The sequence below is a fragment of the Macrotis lagotis genome, chromosome 4 (assembly GCF_037893015.1).
Source record: "Macrotis lagotis isolate mMagLag1 chromosome 4, bilby.v1.9.chrom.fasta, whole genome shotgun sequence".
NCBI lineage: Eukaryota > Metazoa > Chordata > Mammalia > Peramelemorphia > Peramelidae > Macrotis > Macrotis lagotis.
In genome coordinates this window covers 30,304,973-30,325,214 of record NC_133661.1, presented here as the reverse complement: position 1 = coordinate 30,325,214, position 20,242 = coordinate 30,304,973, and the positions used below count along the sequence as shown (strand labels likewise).

General features: G+C 41.2%; 1 protein-coding gene across 5 annotated transcripts in view; it reads right to left on the bottom strand.

Annotated features, from left to right (window-relative positions):
- TET1 (tet methylcytosine dioxygenase 1) overlaps positions 1-20,242 on the bottom strand; it is a 153,208-nt gene that overhangs the window by 105,264 nt on the left and 27,702 nt on the right. For 2 of the 5 annotated variants that reach the window (XR_012477698.1, XM_074232405.1), the window contains exon 3: positions 8,577-8,630. The exons of 1 other annotated variant lie outside the window; for it this stretch is intronic. Coding sequence is in view for 2 of the 4 variants with exons in the window: in XM_074232405.1 (XP_074088506.1) it covers positions 8,577-8,630 (54 nt within the window). In the remaining 2 variants the exon portion in view is untranslated. Of the gene's footprint in view, positions 1-8,576; positions 8,631-8,950; positions 8,970-10,352; positions 10,723-20,242 lie in introns of those variants that run through there. 2 more of the 5 variants (XM_074232407.1, XM_074232408.1) reach the window with 2 other exon arrangements.

Below are 20,242 nucleotides of genomic sequence, written 5' to 3'. Positions count from 1 at the left end.
TTCATAAACTGATGCTGAGTGAAGTGAACAGAACCAGGAGAAAACATTGCATGCATTAATAGCAACATTGTGTGATTAACTATGATAAACTTATCTCCTCTAAGTAGTTCAGTGATCAAGGACAATTCTCAAAGGTTTGTGTTGGAAAATGATATCCACATCTAGACACAACACTGTGGAGTTTGAATGAAGACCAAAGCATACTATTTTCACTTTTTGAACATTGTTTTATGTATTTTTATTTTTCTTATTTTTTCCTTTTTCTTTTGATTCTTCCTTCACAACATGACTAAAATGGAAATATACTAAACATGATTGTATATGCACAACCTATATCAGTTTACTCACTGTCATGGGGAAAAGGGAAGGAAAGGCAGGAGGTAGAAAAATATAGAAATCTAAAGTTTACAAAAGATGAATGCATGGAATTGGAAAAACAAAATAACATTTTAAAAAAGCTTGTAGCTATTCAGACTTTTTCTTTCTGGACATTCTTTCCTTCTTTCATTCATTCTATGTGCATTTATTAAGTACCTCATAGATAACTGGTAAAATGCTACTCTCAAAGGTGATTCACTTGGTATTCTAAGGGAGAAGGGGGGCTTAAGTAAATAAAATTAACAGAATAAAATTAAAAGATAACAAAGCCAGTGGGGAGAGTTAGACATTAGCAAATAGGGAAACTGTAATACATCTTGTGTAATAAGAGATACAAATTGGGACTTGAAAGAAACTGGGGATTCTCTGAGGCAAAAGAGAAGAAGAAATGCCTGGACAAGACCATCCTTTCCTGGACAATGCCATCCTTTCTTTAACCACTTAGAGAAACCTCACATGAATTAGTTGGGAAATCTGATGCCCAAGTAGTTCTTAAGCCTAAACTTAGGATGTGCAAGTCAAAAAAGAAAAAGTCCGAAGAGGAAGGAGAGGAGGATGTCAGTAAAAGTGCTAATTATTTCAAACAGGCAAAATCTGTAGGGCAAGCAACCTCATATCACAGGTTCCAGATCCATTTTCTTATTAATGGTCCCAAAGAGTTAATGTAATTTAATGCACAATGATAAACTAAAGATTGTCCACAACATGAGAATGCAAGATTCTGTTCCAACAGCCATTCTATTTAGGTAAGCTACTATGTGGCCATCTCTATTACTTGCTTTTGTTGCTAGGACTAAAAACAGCTACTGTTTTTCCAGAAGTAGCTACATCTCTGTGTTCCAGTTAAGCAAGACTAGCACCATGAGGTTGGAAAAAAAAAAAAAAGATCAAGCTCCCAGTTTCACTACAAAAATTATTGTCTCCAGATGTTTAAAAATAACTGAAGAATTAGAACCCAAGATGGTGCATAAATACATGAATATTCAAGATCTTTATATTAATTATTAATTTAAAGGCAAAGGTACAACAAAAGTCTTAGAGCAATCCTCTTGCCTAAAATATAATTCCTTCTTGCATGACTCTCCATTGCTTCTTCCATAATTAACAAGTGTGAAGGACAGTAGACAATTCCAATTACCAGTCCAGATCCTCAGCTCTCAGAGATCATGCTGACTTCCTAATCCAGTCCAAATTTCTCTTCTGCTATTCAGAAGCCTATAAGTATAAAGTAATCTCATTCATTTCCTAATTTTTCAAAAATGCCAGTGTGGTAAGTTATTCTTTCCAGAATATCTTTGAGAGGCAGGTTTTAAGAAGTTAAAGGAATGGAAGACTAGAATATTATTCAATTCTTTGAAAAATAGGTACCTGTTCAATTCTCCCCTCCCATATTCCCTTGAAGTATGAAATGGTAATTAATAAGATAGGAAAAATAGGTAAAGGAGGGTGAGGCAGGAAAGCAAATATCTGTCATATTTTCTAAATAATCCATATTCACTCAATTATTTTCAATTTCTAAATTTTTTTGAAAGGGAAAAAAGAAAGAAGAAAATATTTAAGTTCCTATATGGGAAAATTGATTCTTCAAAACTGCTGTGTGCCTTGCAAAAAAAACCCCTGCTATCTGTGATTGCAATGTTTTCCAACAAACTAACAAGCAAACTTCTGAACATTCTAGAATTTTTAGGTGGCTTCAACAAAAGATAAGAATAATTTCTTGAGCAGCATTTATGATTTCTCCATCATTTCTCATTAAAAGCTCTATTAATTGTACAACATGGAAACAAAGTAAAGACTGACAGATTGCTTTCCGGGGGGGGGGGAGTAAGATTGGGGGAAAAATTGTAAAACTCAAATAAAATCTTTAATAAAAAAATAAAAAATAAAAAGGCTCTATTAATGCCAAGGATATTTTTTGTTCACTTAAAATATATAACTGAGGGGGCAGCTAGGTGTCATAGTAGATAAAGCACCAGCCTTGGAGTCAGGAGTACCTAGGTTCAAATCCAGTCTCAGACACTTAATAATTACCTAGCTGTGGTGGCCTTGGGCAAGCCACTTAACCCCATTTGCCTTGCAAAAAAAAAACTGTACCAAAAAAGCAAATATCCATCTTGAAGCTAGATCATGGACCCATCAAAGAATATCTGATTTTTGACTGAAGACTTCCTATTTTAGTTCCAAATTCTAAAACAGTTTTAGTGACATAAGTGAATAACCTCAGCTTGTGATATCACTAAACAGTTATTAAACTCTTACTCTGTGCAAGGTCCTGTTAAGGAGAACAACTATGTATATATAAGACATAATTCTTTCCCTCAAGTAGTTTACAATCTAGTGGATAATCTGATAATAAATCAAAATCTAATGATCTTGCTTTTAAAGAGGTTGTAAAAGGAGATAGAGGTGGTGGCACAGTGGGTAAGGGCCAGACAGAGTCAATCCCATGAGTTCCAAATGGGCCTCAGGTGAGACCTTGGGCAAGTCACTATTTGACTTCCTTCCTCATCTGTAATATGATTTAGAAAAGGAAATACAACCAGTATCTTTGTCAAGAAAATTTTCAATGGAATCACAAAGGGTAAAACATGACTGAAACAAGTGAACAACAATAAAATGAGGCAAGAAGTAAAATTTGAGAAATTAAATTGGGATATCCTAAATTCTTCATATGAAATCTTCAACAACCTCAAGCATTCTCTATAAAAGCTTAAGTATTTTTTAAATTGCAAAATGCATTCCTTGAGGCAAAATGCTTTGAAAATCTCTGACCAAAGGAAGTTGAAACCCAGCTTATATGCAAAATATTGTATATACACATGTCTAAACATATGCCTCCCTAGAATGACAACATAAGTCAAACTTGTAATACTACAAAGATAATTGTCTCTCTCACCAAGTGAAAAGTATTTTCAAGTTGTTTGATTTGTCAATTGTCAATTGACAATACTCTAGTGATTTCATTAAAAACAGCAAATAATGCTCAACCAACATTTGTAAAATGCCTATACATATAGTCTCCTAGACTACTGACAGAGTCAGACCACTGAAATGACAAACAAAACAGCAAAGATAAAAAAACTAAGAAGAGAAGAGGGTTCTAGGGGGAAAAGATAAGGAGTTCAGTACCAATACTGAACCAATACTGAACATCTGCCAAGAATAACCTCCTAGTGGTTTTCGTGTAACAATAATGCAAACTTTCTTATACAAACTTATTTCTAGTTCCTGATTCATTTTTCTATACCAGAGTTGTCAAATTCATTGGCCACTTGCAAAATTCTTAAGCCTAAAACCAGATTAAAATGGAATTTGGAAATTTTTGGTGAAATGAAAAATACAATGAAAATAAATAATGCTAATTTGTGATTTTCTAAATCAACAGGAGACCCAAAAGAACTTTTTGCATTTGAGACCATTGTTATACATGACATTTAAAATATTAGGATGTCTTTTTTTTCTCCAATATTTCAGGTATTAGTATAAAATTTGAGCCTGGAATTCTTTCAGATTATTTGTTAATTGAATAATTGCCTATTTGTACTAAAAGAAGTGGTTTTCTTATTGGAAGTTGCCTTCCAATTATACATACAACTTTGGCAAATTTTGGTACAAAACTCTCAGACATTCAATCCAAATACATGACATCATAACAGATACTATTTAAATAAAACACTATTTAAGATACTATTTAAAAAATAAATATTCAAGAGTTTATTTAGGAGTTTGCAATAGTACAGGAGCTGGGACATAAACCTCTCTCCATGCCATTGCTAGATGTAGTTAATTTGATGACACACTTTAAGGACAGAAATTCATACAACAGAATTTCATAAAACAAATTTTTGAAAAAGTGACTCAAGTATGTGCTTTATTCTTTTTTTAAAACATTAAAAAAAAGGACTGTTTAAATGAAGCTTAAAAACAAAAGCAGAGATAGTCTAGGTCAAACTGTAGTAATAGAAGTTACTATCTCTTTCCTTCGGAATAAACCCACTAGAAGCAAATCTAAATCCCAAAGATTTGCTATCATCTCATACAAAACCAAATAAACAAGCCAAAAACCCAAACTCCAAACCTCATTTGGCTTTCACAAAGCTATACTCTGCTAACATCAATCACAACCTGGAAACAGTCAAAGGTCAATTCAATCTAAGATTACTATAAAGCAGACAAACCTTAATAGCTTTATTTTTAAAAAATTTCTGAAGTTGATTGTAACTATGGTGCTAAAGGTCACATAAGATTACATTATAACCAGAATTAAGAGAGATGGTTGTCACACTAGAGGAACCCAAACTTTAGTGATCCCTAAAACAAAACTATCCCAAGAATGGGAGTAATCTCATCAACTATTATCTTTCCTTTAGTTACAAAAAAACCAAAGGGTTACAAACAAGAGAGCAGAAGCTTCATTGTTTCAGGATTGCCTTTAACTTGAGTTAAACCAGTCCAAAAAATTTCCTTTCCCTTTCAACCTCCAAAAGGTCAACAGCTCCGTCCCCCTATTAAGAACAAGGGCCACAAAGTACAAGGCAAACATGATATTCATTAAGCTTAGCATATTAATGAAGAGTGAAACTCCCTAGACCCCCTCCTTTAATCATCTCCTTCAGGGAAGGAAACTTTGATGATTATTATTCATGCAGAATCCAGCCAAAGGATCAGGAAGGGAGTTTGAACCTTTGCTAGATCTTTATCTGTAAGATTTCTAAAGGCTTTTGTTTCAAGTTTTGGGGAGTTTTTTAGGATCTTTAACCTGAAATTATATTTTTACAATAGATCTGTGCTTCCTAAAGCAGATTAGTCCAGGAGTGGGAAACAAGTTTTGCCTCTGAGCATGAACAAGCAACATGCCTAACTATACCCATATCCTTGTCTTGGTAGTTTTCCTTTGTAAAACAAATAATAACAGGCTAGGCTAGCAGTGAGCAGGAAAAGGGCTTAAAATTTACCTAGGACAAACCCCGCATTTTACAGATAAGGAAACTAAGACCTGGCTGCCCATGGTCATATATAGCAGGGTTATCAATAGATTTAGCCTGAATCCAATATAATTTTGACCACCATGCTGATTTCTGTGGTTATTTTAAATATCTTTTTTTGGGTGGGTTGCAAGGGAATGGAGATAAGTGACTTGCCTATTAAGTGTCTGAGGCAGGATTTGAACTCAGTCTTCCAGACCACAGGGCTGTAGCTCTCTCCTGAGCCACCCCCCTTCTGTTTTCAATATTTAAATGCTATCTTGTCAAAATATCAGATTTGAATTGTTTGTTGGGGGGGGATTCTAACCCAGATCAAGATTTTGATACCCCAGAAAGTCAGCCCTTCTGTTTTAGGCCACCTTTACTCCAAGTACTAGCCCAAGAATTTGCAAAAGATGTTGCTCAGTGGATAGAACACCTGCCCTATAGTCAGGAGAACCTGAGTTCAAAACCAGCCTCAGACACTTAATAATTACCTACCCTGTGTGGCCTTGGACAAGCCACTTAACTCCATTGCCTTGCAAAAACCTAAAAAAAAAAGTTATTCGAATTATTGATTCAGTGATCCAAACTACAATTGTTTTTTTTTGCAAGGCAGTGGGGTTCATCAACTTGCCCAAAGTCGCACAAGCTAGGCAATTGTGTGAGGGCAGATTTGAACTCAGGTCCTCCTGACTTCAGGACCAGTGAGTGCTCTATCCACTGTGCCACCTAGCTGCCCTAGACAATTTCTTTTTAATTTTACATATTTATATGTAAATTATATGAATTTGGTGCAAGAACTAAGTTATTTACTTTTGGACAAAGTGAAAGACTTTTAAAAAAATCCTTAATTCAATACAAAAATGATATTTTTAAATGCCAATGGCATCAACTTTTTCAGCTCCCTTTAGAAAATTTCAACATATTCATCTAATAGCAACTAATTATTCAGCTAAAAAGTTGAGGTACCAAAACAGAAAATGGCAGACCCCAGCTATAATTAGCAAGGACTAGGAAAGAGTACTTAGCCATCAGAAAACAATGAAAATGTACTGTCTGTTTATTAGAGAGATTTTACTTCAGGAGACAAACAAGAATGTAGAAGTCAAATGAAATCAATGTGAAAACTCTGTTCTAAAACAGAAAGACTAGTTCAACAGAACCAATGGAATAAGTTTCACTTGTTATCTTTTTTTCTTTATTTTTTTGTATCTTTTAAGAAGAATAGAGCAACTTGGTCAGAGCAGAGGGAAAAAAATTCTCAATTTAGGATCATGTGAAATAGAGATTGGTATATTTAGATAGAAAGGGTAAAGATTCGACAGGCAAATGTAGTTTTTAACTGACAAAACTACTCTACTTAATGGGGGGTGGGGTGCAGAGAATATGAAGGTCTTAATCTTCTCTAAGAATTGTTAATACTCCACTTGGCAGACCTAGGGAGATTCTATGCAGGAGTAATCTTATTCATTACAAAAGTGTCATTTTATAGCATCTAACCACATTGTATGTATATATAAATATTGGGTGTAAAGAGAATGAATTTATTGTCAACCAAACTATTTCTAGAATATCATCCACACACCCAGATAACATAAAACAGCTCTAGCACAAATCTTCTAATGCAAATATAAACCTTCCATTCCCCTCCCATTAAGTGTGGTCATTTTCTCATTAAATGACTTATGCATCTTATTTTTTTTCCTGTTATGTCCATCTATTTAATGACCAGTAGTCTCCCATTCTCCTCTCTATGTCATATTTATGTCAAGGTCTCTGTGTTGATATGGTGGGAAGAGGAAAGGAGAACAAGGGAGGGAAGAGAAAGAAAGGAAAGAAGTCATTTTATTTGGTCATTCAATAGACTGACCATCTGAATTACAGTCTAGATCCCACAGGACCACAAATAGCTAAGCAGAAGGCCCAGACCTCAATAGGATGAGTCAGTGGTCAGAGATGGAAATAGTGAGCACAGAATCACTGCTTCTGATGCTTTCAGAGTCTTAGAGATGGGAATAAAATGAAACAGAATTAGAAGATGATTTTTAAAAGATAATCTTATAAAGTTGATGTGGATATCCATCCTAGTATTGCAATCCCGTAGACCTCAAAGTGATTGGGGGGAAATGAGAAAATCAATTGCAAATTGGAATTTTTCCTTGGGTCAGACCTACTGGCAAATCACCCCTCAAAAAGGCGTAATCCCTGTCTGGCACATTTGTATCACATTTACACCATTCAGAAAAATAAAAAGATTTTGTGACAACAGTCTCAATGCCATATCCTTCAGCCTGTCCATTTCCAATTCGTCTCTTCGAAACATGCAGTTGGTGAGATACAGTGACAATTTGAGAGACTGAACAATCACCAGGAACAGCGTTCGGGGCGAGGTTTTTCAACCCAGGAGTTTTGTTGCTAATTACTTAGGCCGTCTGCTCCGGCTGTTCACATTGATAACAGTGTCAGTCCTCAGTCTGCCGTCATCTGTAGCCTTAGAAAGGGAGCACAATTCGCTTTCTACTGACTCGAGCTGGTAAGGATCTAGCCTTGAGTCGACCTTGGAGAACCCTTCTGAACCCTTCCGTTAATCAGTCTGATTTCGTCCGTACTGAATGTTTAAATTTATCTTTTCGTCACTAAGTCTGGCTGCTATGCTACAGGCAGAAGCACTTTCTCGAAAATATTGAAGCTGCTTCTAGTTGCCTGAAAAATCATCCCGAGGAAAGCGTGGCTGAGGCATCCTCCTCCAACCACTATACTTTTGCTACAAATCAGCAACAGTGAATAGGCTGGACCGAAGGATGTGAGGGCTCTGGTGACCCAGAAAGTCCCCGTGCCTGGCCCCCCGAACTTTCAATTCTCTCTCAGATGCCATTCCGTTCCGAAAGCAATGCCACCCTCGTCTACTTTCAGTATCTCCTTAAAAGCGGCAGACGGCTTAATGGCACTGAAGCCACCTACCACCATTCACGGGGGCCAAAAACAATCCGCTTCCTTGGTGGAGAGGGGAAATAAACTTTCCATGACATAGCCCCGGGCACCGCTGGAAAGAAAGGAGGCGAGCGGGGGCTCCTCCAGAGAGGGGGCTTCGGGCTGGATCCAAAGCCACCCAGCAAATGATCAAATCACGAGCTGCCTGCTAGCAGGGAACGCCAAATGGATCCCGAGTGACGAGAAGGGAGGACAGCTGACGGGGGGCGAACAATTAGGAGAAAAGCAAGAAGCGTTTACCTGTAACACTCGGGGCTTCAGTTCCCTCTGGGGTCTCTGGTTTTCCTTTATAACCTACAAAAACCCAAGTGCAGAATGAGCCTCAGGGAGCCAGGGGAAGAGCCCAGCGCCCCCTTCCAGTTAATGACAACCGGCCCGCAAAACTCTTTGTATGGCTCCGAGCCTCCAGCATGTTGGCCGGGGCTGGGCGGAACTTCCAAACAACACCCGCCGAGCCTGCGATCGGCTCCCCCAGCCGCCGCCGCCGCCGCCGCCGCCGGGCAGCCCCCTCCCCTCCTCCTCCCCAGCCCGCCCCTCCCCCACCCCCGCCCCAAGCGGCTCCTTCTCCCCAGCCCAGCCCAGCCCAGCCCAGCCCACGGGGGGAGCCATCTTGCCTGCTCCGGCTCGGGTGGCCGCCTGCCCCCCGGGGCCGGCCAGCCCTGCCCTCGGGGGGCTCGGGCTCATGGTGCCCCGAGGCAGCCCCGGCCGGCCCCGCGGACCGCGTGCCCGCAGCAGCAGCAATCCCGGGAGAGGGAGTGGGGGGCGGCGGGGGGCGCTCCGCCGGACGGGCTGGGCCGGGGCTGCGCTCGCCAGTGGCCGGCCCAGTCCGGGCCGCCGAGCCCGACCCAGACAAAGGCCCGCCTGTCCGGGCTCGGCGGGACCCAGGCCGCCCCAAGCTGCGGCATGGAGTGGGCGGCCCCGGATCCGGGCTCCGCCGCGCCCCAGGCCCCCCGTACACAAAGGCCCGCCAGCCCCCTCTCCTCCCCCCCCCCCGGGACCGGGCGCGGCTCCCCCCAGGTGCGGGTCAGGACGAGGGGGAGGGGGCGCCGAGACCTGCGGGGGGCCGGCCGAGGTGCGGTGCGCTTTGACTTTATAAGGCAAGGCTCCATATTAGCGGGAGCTGGAGGCGGGGAGGTTATCTGAGGACAAGCGCCCGCCCGCCCGCAGCCGCCGGGGGGCATCCGAGCTCCGACCCCCGCTAAGCACGCCTGGGGGGGGCCGCAGTCTTGGGGACCCTCGCCCCAACGCCCCCCGAGCCATAGGGGGGGCAGAGGAACCGGAGAATGGCAGCAGTGACAGGAGGGAGGGCAGGGGAGCTTCCTACAACGCACTTCCTTCCTCCCCGTGCCCAAGGCCCCAGGGAAGCCCTTGCCCTCCGTCTCCCCAGGCTCTGGAGCTGACCTTTGCTTTTCAAAAGCAACCCCCCATCTCCCTGCGCTCCCCCCCACCTCGTCCTTTTTTTTACCCCCCATCCCTTTCCCCCCAAGCATGAGGCTCAGATTTCGAGCTCCCGCACCAAAGCCAGATCTTTGGCTCCTTCCCAGGCAACCCCCCCCCCTCGCTTAATCCCCCCCAGCCCCCGACCCCGAGCTGGGCAGGGGCCCTTGAGCACATCCCACCGCGGAGCCGCCAGGCCGGTCTGCCACCCAGCAGCTGCCGCAGCTTACAGGTGCCACCCCCCAGCCGCGGAAGGCTGCAGCCCACCTTGCCGGGCACTTCTCCCCTGCTACCCTTCCCAGACGTCTCCCCGGCATTCCCCACCTTGGGCCCCCCTGGTGCAGACGCCCAGTCCCCGTCCACCTCCCCCGCCTGGCACTGGTTAAGCTGGGCAGAATGCCCAAGGCAGCAGCAGCAGCATCGGAAGGGGGGACAGCCCCGGAAGCAGAGCAAAAGCCTTTTGCCCTTTCTGCCCCTACCTTATCTGAGCCCACCTGGCTGTCTGGTTTTGGATTACAAGCCCCACCTTGAACTTGGAGTCAGAAGCTCTTTTCAAATCCCGAGTCTGCAACTAATTACCTGGGTAACCTTGAGCTTGTCACTTCCCCTCATTGGGCTTCACCATAAACGAGTGGGTTGGACTAAATAATCTCAAAGGTCCCTTCCTCTGCTCTACCAAGTTACAAAGCATTTCCTTAGTCCAGACTTAAGTAGGGCATACTGACCAATCTCCTAGGCAGCCCCCTGACCTATCTCTTCTGCTCTTTTAAACTCCCAATCACACCCCTACCCCATACATCCAAAAAGAATTCATTCCAGAAAAGTCATCTTTCACAATGGGGTTGGGTGGGGGCTGGAGGTCTCCAGTCTCACTCAAGCACCTGAAATGAAGCTGATCAATTCTAAAACCCATTCAAATTCTAATAATCTATATTGGAAATACCTTGCAGGACAACTGAAGGTTTTCTATGTGAAATGGGACAATGAAAAACCATAGATGTTTTGTTTCTAAGTTTTGGATGATGGCTAAATTCACTTCTAAAACATGGCACAAGTTATTCTAAAATGTTCCCATATTTAATAAAATAACACTGAACTCTGAAGTACACTAATTATACTTTATTGCTATGCTATTACTGTTTGGGTTTTTTTCTTGGGGGGGGGGGCTAAAAGCCAGAACAGGAATCAAAACACAAGAATAAAAAGCCAGTTTAAATATCTCAAAAAAGCAAAACTGAAGTTTTCACCATACACATAAAATGGTGGAAAATAACACTAGATCTGTGGGCACTGTTCTGTAAAACTAGGCAATAAATAAAGCCTCATTTGCATGGTTGCAAGATAAGAGATTTTATGAAAAGGACCAAAGCTCCAGCTTTGGACCCTCAAGAGTTGTACATGCTTAAACACAAAATAGATTTGTAACAGTCCATGGTTAGAGCCATTATGCTAAAAAGCCAGTGATTTAATAGTCCCAGTTCAATGGAAAGGAGACAATTTCACCGTAAAGATAATTATTAGACAACACTAGTCAAAAAAATTCAGAAATTAGTCTGGAGGTGAAGCAACTTGGTTCAATAAACCCACAATTGGTCTTAGGAAACCTTTCAACTCTGCCAATGGATTTAATTAAGTGACATACCTCTCTGGTCTAGTCTTCCGTTTTGTAAAAGGTAAATCATGGTACCCAGCCTCCATAACACAGAATTAAGCCAAGAGTTAATGATGATAATTTCAGTTTGACTGGTAGGATTAGATTTAGCCTGAAGCCTGGGAGGGTGGATACATCAATACATTTGGACACAGGAAGGTTTGGATTAAAATTTTGCCTCGGCAATTTAATTCAGCAAATCAGCCAACACTAGATGAAACAGACAGATTCTTTTTTTTTCTTTTTTCTTTTTGCAAGGCAAATGGCTTTAAATGGCTTGCCCAAGGCCACACAGCTAGGTGATTAAGTGTCTGAGGCCGGATTTGAACTCAAGTACTCCAGACTCCAGGGCCAGTGCTCTATCCACCTAGCCCCCAGGAAACAGACAGATTCTAAGAAGTTGAGAGTCTAGCAGAAGGAACAAGAGGAGTGAGTCAGTGGAAGGAAATGTTAGAATCCATTCAACAAACACATATACAAACCTACAAGGTTTGAAAGATACTTAATGAATTCTTGAAATTTTCCTACGGATCACAAACCAATCATACCTATCCACTGTGACACTCTTGTCCATGTCCTGCCATCAGTATTACGAAGGTTTCATCTAACATGCTGGAGGCTGTCCCTCACATTTTCCTAACATTACATAATTCCAATGGAACATGGCTGTTCCATCTGTCATTGCTCCCTCTCCCCCATCTCATCCTATCATACATTCTGCTGATGACACAGAACTTGTCCAGAACTTTGTATAACTGAAAATGTAAGAAATGAACAAGTGGAACCAAGAAATAAGCAAGAGTAGAGTAGACTAGGTGACCTTCAGAAAGTTGCTAAGTTCCTTTAATGAATCTTACACTTCTGAAAACAAAGGCCCATCTTTCTAGGATTTGTATTCTATTAGTAGATAGCAATGGATAGAACATTGGTTTTAGAATCAGGAGGACAGGAGTTTGAATCCAGCCTCTGACACTAACTGTCTAACCTTGAGCAAGCCACTTAACCCTGAATGCCTCACATCCAAGGCCATTTCTAGTCATCCTAATTCATATCTGGCCAGATGGCTCTGGAGGAGAAAGTGAGGCTGGTGATTTAACAAAGTGCCCCCTCATTCAAATCCAATTCATGTTTGTCATTGTATCACCTCCCTGATGCTGTGGTCTTCTTTGAGAGTAAAGGATAAACATCATCATCATCATCATTATTATTACCATTCTACTAGCATAGTATACCTGCAAGCCCTGAAATGGTACAATCTCCAAAAAAATGAAAATGAATATCAAATGGAGGCCAATGTAGAGAGAAGCCTGGGGGAGATGTTGAACCAGCTGCAACACAGAACCAATGAAGTGCTGGGAATCCAACATGAAAAAGAACACCATCCCAATTGCAAAGAACTTTCAGCCTGGTTTTAATACAAAGCCTGAACTGTATCTTGAAGGTGGGGAAGGATGTCAGTAAAGAAAAATGGGAGAGTCTATTCCAGTAATAGAAGATGGTATCCACAATGGTAGGGAGGCAGGACAGATCAGGATGAGATGAGGGAATAAAGAGGAATATAATATTTTAGGACCAGTGTAGGAGAGGATCAAACCAAGAGCATGATTTTTAACTAAAGGTAATCCTTGCCCTAAGGATTTCAAACACTAAGCTTTTGGCAGCTACTAACATTGAAATATAATATTCTTTGAAAACTCAAACTAAGCTGAGACCCTAAGATTACAGGTACAACTTAATTCTGATGTCAAATACCAAGAAAGAAGAAGTTTCCTTCATTACACATGAGATGTAATCAAAACCTTTCCAAAAATCTCACAGCAGAAGACATCAACAAAACAAGGAACAACCTAACAAATATGACCATAAATGGTCATCTTTTGTTGTCCTATATTTATGAACAAGAGGTTTGAAACACCTTTCAAGTAAAAGCATAGCTCTGTCAAGGTGCCTGTGCCTGGTAGTCCTGTTTCTCTTTTCTCAGTTTTTTTGTTTCTCTCTAGTCAATTCCTCCCCTAGGACCTCTCTCTGGCAGTCTCCATTCCCTCCACCCTTTCCCCAAGGACTAGTTGGATTCCAGATGTTACTTGTTCTGCTCATGTCTTCCTGTCTATATGGCTGACAAGCACAGTTGGCCCTTCAGAACTTCAGCACATGACTAAGGAAGATAGGAGAGAAAGGAGAGAACTGGAGAACAGGTAGATCTGCTATAAGGAAAAGTAGGGAGAGGGGCAGCTAGGTGACAAAGTGGATAGACCCCTGACCCTAGAGTCAGGAGGGCATGAGTTCAAATTTGGCCTCAGACACCTACAAATTACCTAGCTGTGTGACCTTGGGCAAGTCACTCAACCCCATTGCCTTGCAAAAAAGCAAAAAAAAAAAAAGTAGGGAGAAGTCTATATTTGGAATTAAACACACAGGTTCAAATTCTAGCTCTATTCCTTTTACATGTATGGCCTCAAACAAATCATTTAACCTTCTCTGAACCTCAGTTCCTTATAATAAGCATTTTTATACCATTTTAAAGTTGGCAAAACATTTTGTAAATATTGGGGGATTTTTTCCCCCTCACAATATCGATGTTTAGAAGTTATGCTTTGCAGGATGGTTTTAGAAAAACCTGGAAAGGCCTATATGAACTGATTCAAAGTGACATAAGCAGAATCAGGAGAGAAAGTACACAATAACAACAATATTGTATGGTGATCAACTTTGGAAGACTTAGTTGCTCTGCCTTATAAAATGAAAGGACCTCTTTAGGTGACCTCTAAATCCTATGAGTCTGTGATTCCATAATAAAATAAACTATTGGCAAGTGAGGGTTGTTTGTGAGGACCTTTTTCTTTTAAATTAATGTACAGTGTATAACTGATGAAATACTTGCCTCAAAGAAATGGAATGATGTAGTTCTTTGTGGAATTCTTCATCTTAAATACAACATGATTGATGGTGCTAAACAAAACTCCCTCCACATTCTTTGACACTACTTTGAATCCTCATTATCAGAGATAGTGGATTCATCAGTTTCAAAGAATTGAGCATGCACTGAAAAAGGAAACCATCCCACAAAAAGAAATCATTCCTTTCTCCTTCACCCCACTTAGTGTTGGAAGATCCATCTAATGACAGTGTGTCCAATTGTGGCTGATCAAACTAAAAGAAGATTTGGAATGCTTTACCACAGGTCAGGCACAGATAGTCCACACAGATTGTCCTGTGACAATTGTCCTGTGGTTTTAATACAAATCCTGAACTGTATCTTGAAGGTGGGGAAGGATGTCAGTAAAGAAAAATGGGAGAGTCTATTCCAGTAATAGAAAATGGCATCCACAGTGGTAGGGAGGCAGGACAGATCAATATAAGATGAGGGAGTAAAGAGGAATATAATATTTTAGGACCAGTGTAAGAGAGGATCAGACCAAGAGCATGATTTTTAACTAACAGTAATCCTTGCCCTAAGGATTTACACTAAACTTATGTATGTCACGTTTCCTTTCAGCTACCTCAATTCTGTCTTCATCATAGAGTTGTACCACCCTCTCTGATGAGGGCCCACCATGTTGCATAGTTCTGGGCTGATATCTCCCATGCTGAACAATCAGTGGTTTCTTCTGAACCCCCTATGAGTGCTTACCTTGTGTGAGTTCTCTATAAAAATAGTCTTTTTGGCAAGGGTGCTTTTACATTTGAACAATATCACCAGACCATCAGAGTTGCCCTCTCTGTAGTAACATTTTCAAATGCCTGGCATTAGAGAAAGAATCTTTGTGCCTGTTATCTTCTCTTGTCTGGTGATCTCCAGAATCTTCCTAAAACAATTTAATTGGAAGTGATTCAGTTTCCTGCCATGGTACTGGTAAAATCTCCAGGTTTCACAGACAATCAGCAAGGAGGTCAGCACAACAACTCTGTAGACCTTCAGTTTCGTAGTCAGTCTAATACCTCTTCTCTTTCACACTGAGCTAGCTCTGGAAATATGTGTGTCAACCTCATTATCAATTTGTACCTCCCTGTAAAGGACACTGCCAAGGTAAGTGAACTTGTCCACAGAATTCAAAACGTCTCCATTTGTTGTAATGGGTTCCATATATTGATGGTGTGGTGCTGACAGATGGAGCACCTGGGTTTTTTTGGTGTTCACTGTTGGGCAAAATAGCCCAAGCAGTAGAGAATCAATCCATACTTTGTTGCATCTGTTTCAGAGGCTGCATTAAGGGCACAATCATCTGCAAACAGAAGATCCTGCATCAACAGTCCCTCCACTTGTAACCTTTTCAAGTTAAAGAATTTGGCCAACAGTGCAGTTGCTGACCTTGAGGCCATGTTCATCCTCAGTGAAGGTGTTTGATAACATGACTGAAAACATCATGCTAAAAAGTTTGGGAGAAAGGACACATCCTCATTTTACTCCATTGCCGACTAGGAAATCTCGAGAGCATTGTCCACCATCCAGAACCTGGGTGTGCACACCATCAGGGAACTGACTTAACGATACTGATGAACTTCGCTGGGCAAGCAAATTTTGACATAATTTTCCATAAATCCTCACAACTGATGGTATCGAAGGCCTTGGTCAGATCTACAAATGTTGAATACAGACCTCTGTTCTGTTCCTGGCACTTTTCCTGGAGTTGTCGGGCAGCAAACACCATATCGATTGTTCTTCTACCCTTTCTGAAGCCACACTGGCTCTCAGGGAGGTGACCATCTTCCAGGTGAAGAATCAGCCTATTGAGAAGGACTCTGGCAAGAATCTTAACAGCAATAACTAAAAGAGAAATACCCTGTGATTGGCACAGGACAATCTATTCCCTTTACCTTTATAGAAATGGATGGTGGATGCATCCTTGAATTTCTGAGGATAATCTTTTCATGCCATATAATCTGGAAATTTTCAGTCAGCTTTCGTATGAGCAATGGATCAGCCCCGCCCCCAACCTTGTAAATCTCAGGTGGAATAGAATCAATGCCAGGTGCTTTGCCACATGAAAGGACCCTAATGGCATGCAAAATGTCTTCTTAATTGGAACTTCAACTTGAGGTAAATGGTCAATGACTGCATTGATTGAAGATGGTCTATTAAGAACACTATAAAAATATTTAGCCCATCTCACAATGGAACTAGAAGTCAAAACAGAAAGAAAGTCCCTATCCTCAAGGAACAGACAACATACAACAGGATGGAAAAGTATTTCACTCTGGAGCATGATAAAGTCTTTTGGATTTGAGTCAGCCACATACCCTGGAGAAAAATGAAGACATCATTGATCTGAACCTCCCCTTTAAATGGAAGGGTCTGAGAGGAAACCAGCCAATCAGAAGAGGGAGAGGAGTACTTCCAAGAGGAGAAGTAATATGGATGGAGTGAACTTCCAAGTTACAAAGGTTTGTAAGGTATGGTAGACAAATCCTGGGAAGAGGAATCAGTAGGTAGCCTAGCTGCCTCCAGTCTTGATGTCCAGGTCAATCTCTGGAAGTATCATAATAAGAATGGTCAGTTCTTTGTCACTTAGATCATCTATTTAACATAGAATGACATGAACTCAAGTGATGTGAAGCTCTTGGATACCTGGGTCAAGATAAGCAATGTTTGTCTGACCAAAACTTTGGTCCTGTATTTGTCATAACAACAAGGAGATTTGCTATTTTTGCCTGGCTAGAAACAACACAACCAAGTCATCAGCCAAGATCTTCGGGGATGGATTTCTCCTCAAATGACTGGCAGTTGAATAGCACATTATATTTCCCAAATACAATGTTACTGAGAGAGAGAGAGTGTGTTCTACTACTTTGGACATGGGGAACAATATAGAATCCAGATGGTATAGTCACTCATGCAACTCATTTAAGAATCAGATTTTTCTCAGTGTGCCACTAAATATCACCATTTGGTTCATGAAAAAATCATCTCTGCAGGTCAAAGCTAGAGATAGCTGTTCATCTATCTCCAGAAAATACTTTTGTATTAGAGTCCCACCGAATCAGACAATATACATATCTAGGTATCCAGAGAATACATGCAAAAATGAAGACAAGGACGACTTAAGGAAGGTACCAGTAGTTGAGGAAGTGAATTGGAGAAGGCTTTATATAGAAGTGCTTAAGTAGAGTCTTGAAGGAGACCAGGGATTCTAAGAGGAAAGGTAGGAAGGAATGCCTCTCAGTCATAGGGGACAGCAAGGATAAAAGCAGAAGAGCAAATAGACCTAGTATGGCTGGATCAAGTGTATGGGAAGATCAGATTGTGATGAGCATTAACTGCCAGATAAAGGAGTTCATCTTTATTCCTGGAGGTAATTGGAAGTTACTGGAGTTTACTTGAAGTGGGGTGACATGGCCAGATGTGTGTTTTAGGAGAACCACTTTGGTGCCAGAATGAAGAAAGGATTAGGGTGGAGACTGAAATTGAAGAGAAAGATAGTGAAATAGTTTGGTGAAAAGGCAGGGAAGAGTGTGGCTAGGTAGCACAATGGATAGAGCACCAGCCCTGGAGTCAGGGATACCTGAGTTCAAATCCAGGCTCAGACACTTAATAATTACCTAGCCGTGTGGCCTTGGGCAAGTCACTTAACCCCATTGCCTTGCAAAAAAAAAAAGATAGTGAGGGCTTCAATAAGGTTAATGGGGTGGGGTGAAGAGAAAGAGACAAACAGAAAAGGTGTTGTGGACATGGAAACAACTCTTTGGGCCAGTTTTTTCATCAGTGAAATCCACTAACTGGGACTCGATGGTCATTATGAGGCTAAAGGTAAAGTGACTTTTTGTTGACTTTGTCTTATCTTGTCACCCAGCAAGCAAGAGAAAAGTACCATTTGAAAATAAAATTATGACTAGAATCCATCCCCAGAGGAAGAATTGATGGTATCTGATTATACTTTGCAGTATACTTTTTTTTAGGTTTTTGCAAGGCAATGGGGTTAAGTGACTTGCCCAAGGCCACACGGCTAGGTAATTATTAAGTGTCTGAGCCTGGATTTGAACTCAGGTACTCCTGACTCCAGAGTTAGTGCTCTATCCATTGCGCCACCTAGCTACCCCACGCTCTACTTTTTTTACTTTATTTTTCTTGAGGGTTTTTTATTATAATTTCTTTCACAATATGACAATTACGGAAATGTTTTGCATGACTACATATGTATAACCTATATCAAATTCCTTGCCTTTTCAATGGGGGGGGAAGGAAAGAAGGGAGAGAAGTTGGAACTCAAAGTTTTAAAAATGAATGTCAAAACTGTTTTTATATGTAACTGGGGAGAACTAAAATACTAAATAAACTTTTAAAAAAAAGATCTTTTGTCTGTTCAGTGCCTCCTGCATAAACAGTAGTTATTGCTACTCAAAGAAACATTGACTTTTCTTAGGATCATAGATTGGGAGGTCATCCAGTCTAACCCTCTCATTTTACATATGAGGAAATGAAGTGATGAAGTACTACAGGAAGGTAAGAAGTGACAGAAAGGAATTTTGAAGCCAAATCTTCTGAATCCAACATGAAGAGTCCTACCATTAAGGGCAAGCAGAAACTAAAGAGGAGGCAAAAGAAACGTCAAGCTTGAGTACCATCTGCTACATATGCTGCTAAATAACTCCAGAAGAAATTAGACACACGCACACACACACACACACACACACACACACACACACACACAGAATTTGTCCACTACAAAATTACATTACATAATCTTAACTAGCTATTCACTGTGGAAACACAATCTCTAAATAACTCCCTAATCAATTCACTACTCACCACAAAAGCCATTCCAAATCTTTCCATGCTTCTTTAATCTTCCCATGGTGCTCCTTTCTTGAACTCACTCCATATATCCAATCATTTGCTAAGTCTTGTTTCTACCTTCATAACATCTATTATATAAGTGGCCTTCTCTCTTCTGACATAGCCTCCTAAAGGGGAAAGTTGACCATGTCACCTTCCTATTCAATCAAACTCCAGTATCACCTCACCCCCACCCCCACGCCTGGTCATTGCCTCCAAGATCAAATGTAAAATTCTTTCTGGTTTTTGCAGCCCTTCACAATCTTGCTGCTCTAGTCTTCATGTACATTACTCTCCTACATATTCTAGGATCCAATGACAGACTTGCCCTCATGCCTTTTCAATGATTTCCTCATACCTGGAAAAACCCTTCCACTTCATCTCCATCTTCTGGCTTTCTTCAAAACTCAATTAAGAATCTACATTTTACATCACTCTCCTCACATCACCCCTGCTGCTCAGACTGCCCCCATAAGGTGGCCACCAATTTACATAGTGTGTTGTTTCCTTCACTGAATGTGAACTCCCTGAGGCAAAAGACTGGTGTTTGCCTTTCTCAGATTCTCCAGGTCTAACCAAAATTATGGGACACGTTGCAAACACTGACTGACAACAATTAAACACATTTACATAGAACTTCAGTCTTTACAAAACACTTTCATTATAAGAATCTTCTAAGAATGGCTTGGGGTATGTTCATCTTCAGGAAAGTAAACAGGTTCTGAGGGCTCACCCATCAAGGTCATCCGAAGTGTCAGGACTTGCCTCATATGTAGCTCTTCTCACTGTCTCTTCCAATCATAGCAAACTTTGCTTATGCCCATTTTCATTTTATATCATTTCTCTCCTCAGGACTTCCTGACTTCAGGAGCTCTAGCCAACACAGCACCTAGCCACTTGGTATGCTAAGTCACCAGCCTCACTTTCTCCTCCAGAGCCATCTGGGTCCAGTGGCCAGATATGGATCAGGATGACTAGAGATGTCCCTGGATGGGAGGAAATTGGGATTAAGTGACTTGCTCAAGGTCACACAGCTAGAAAGTGCCT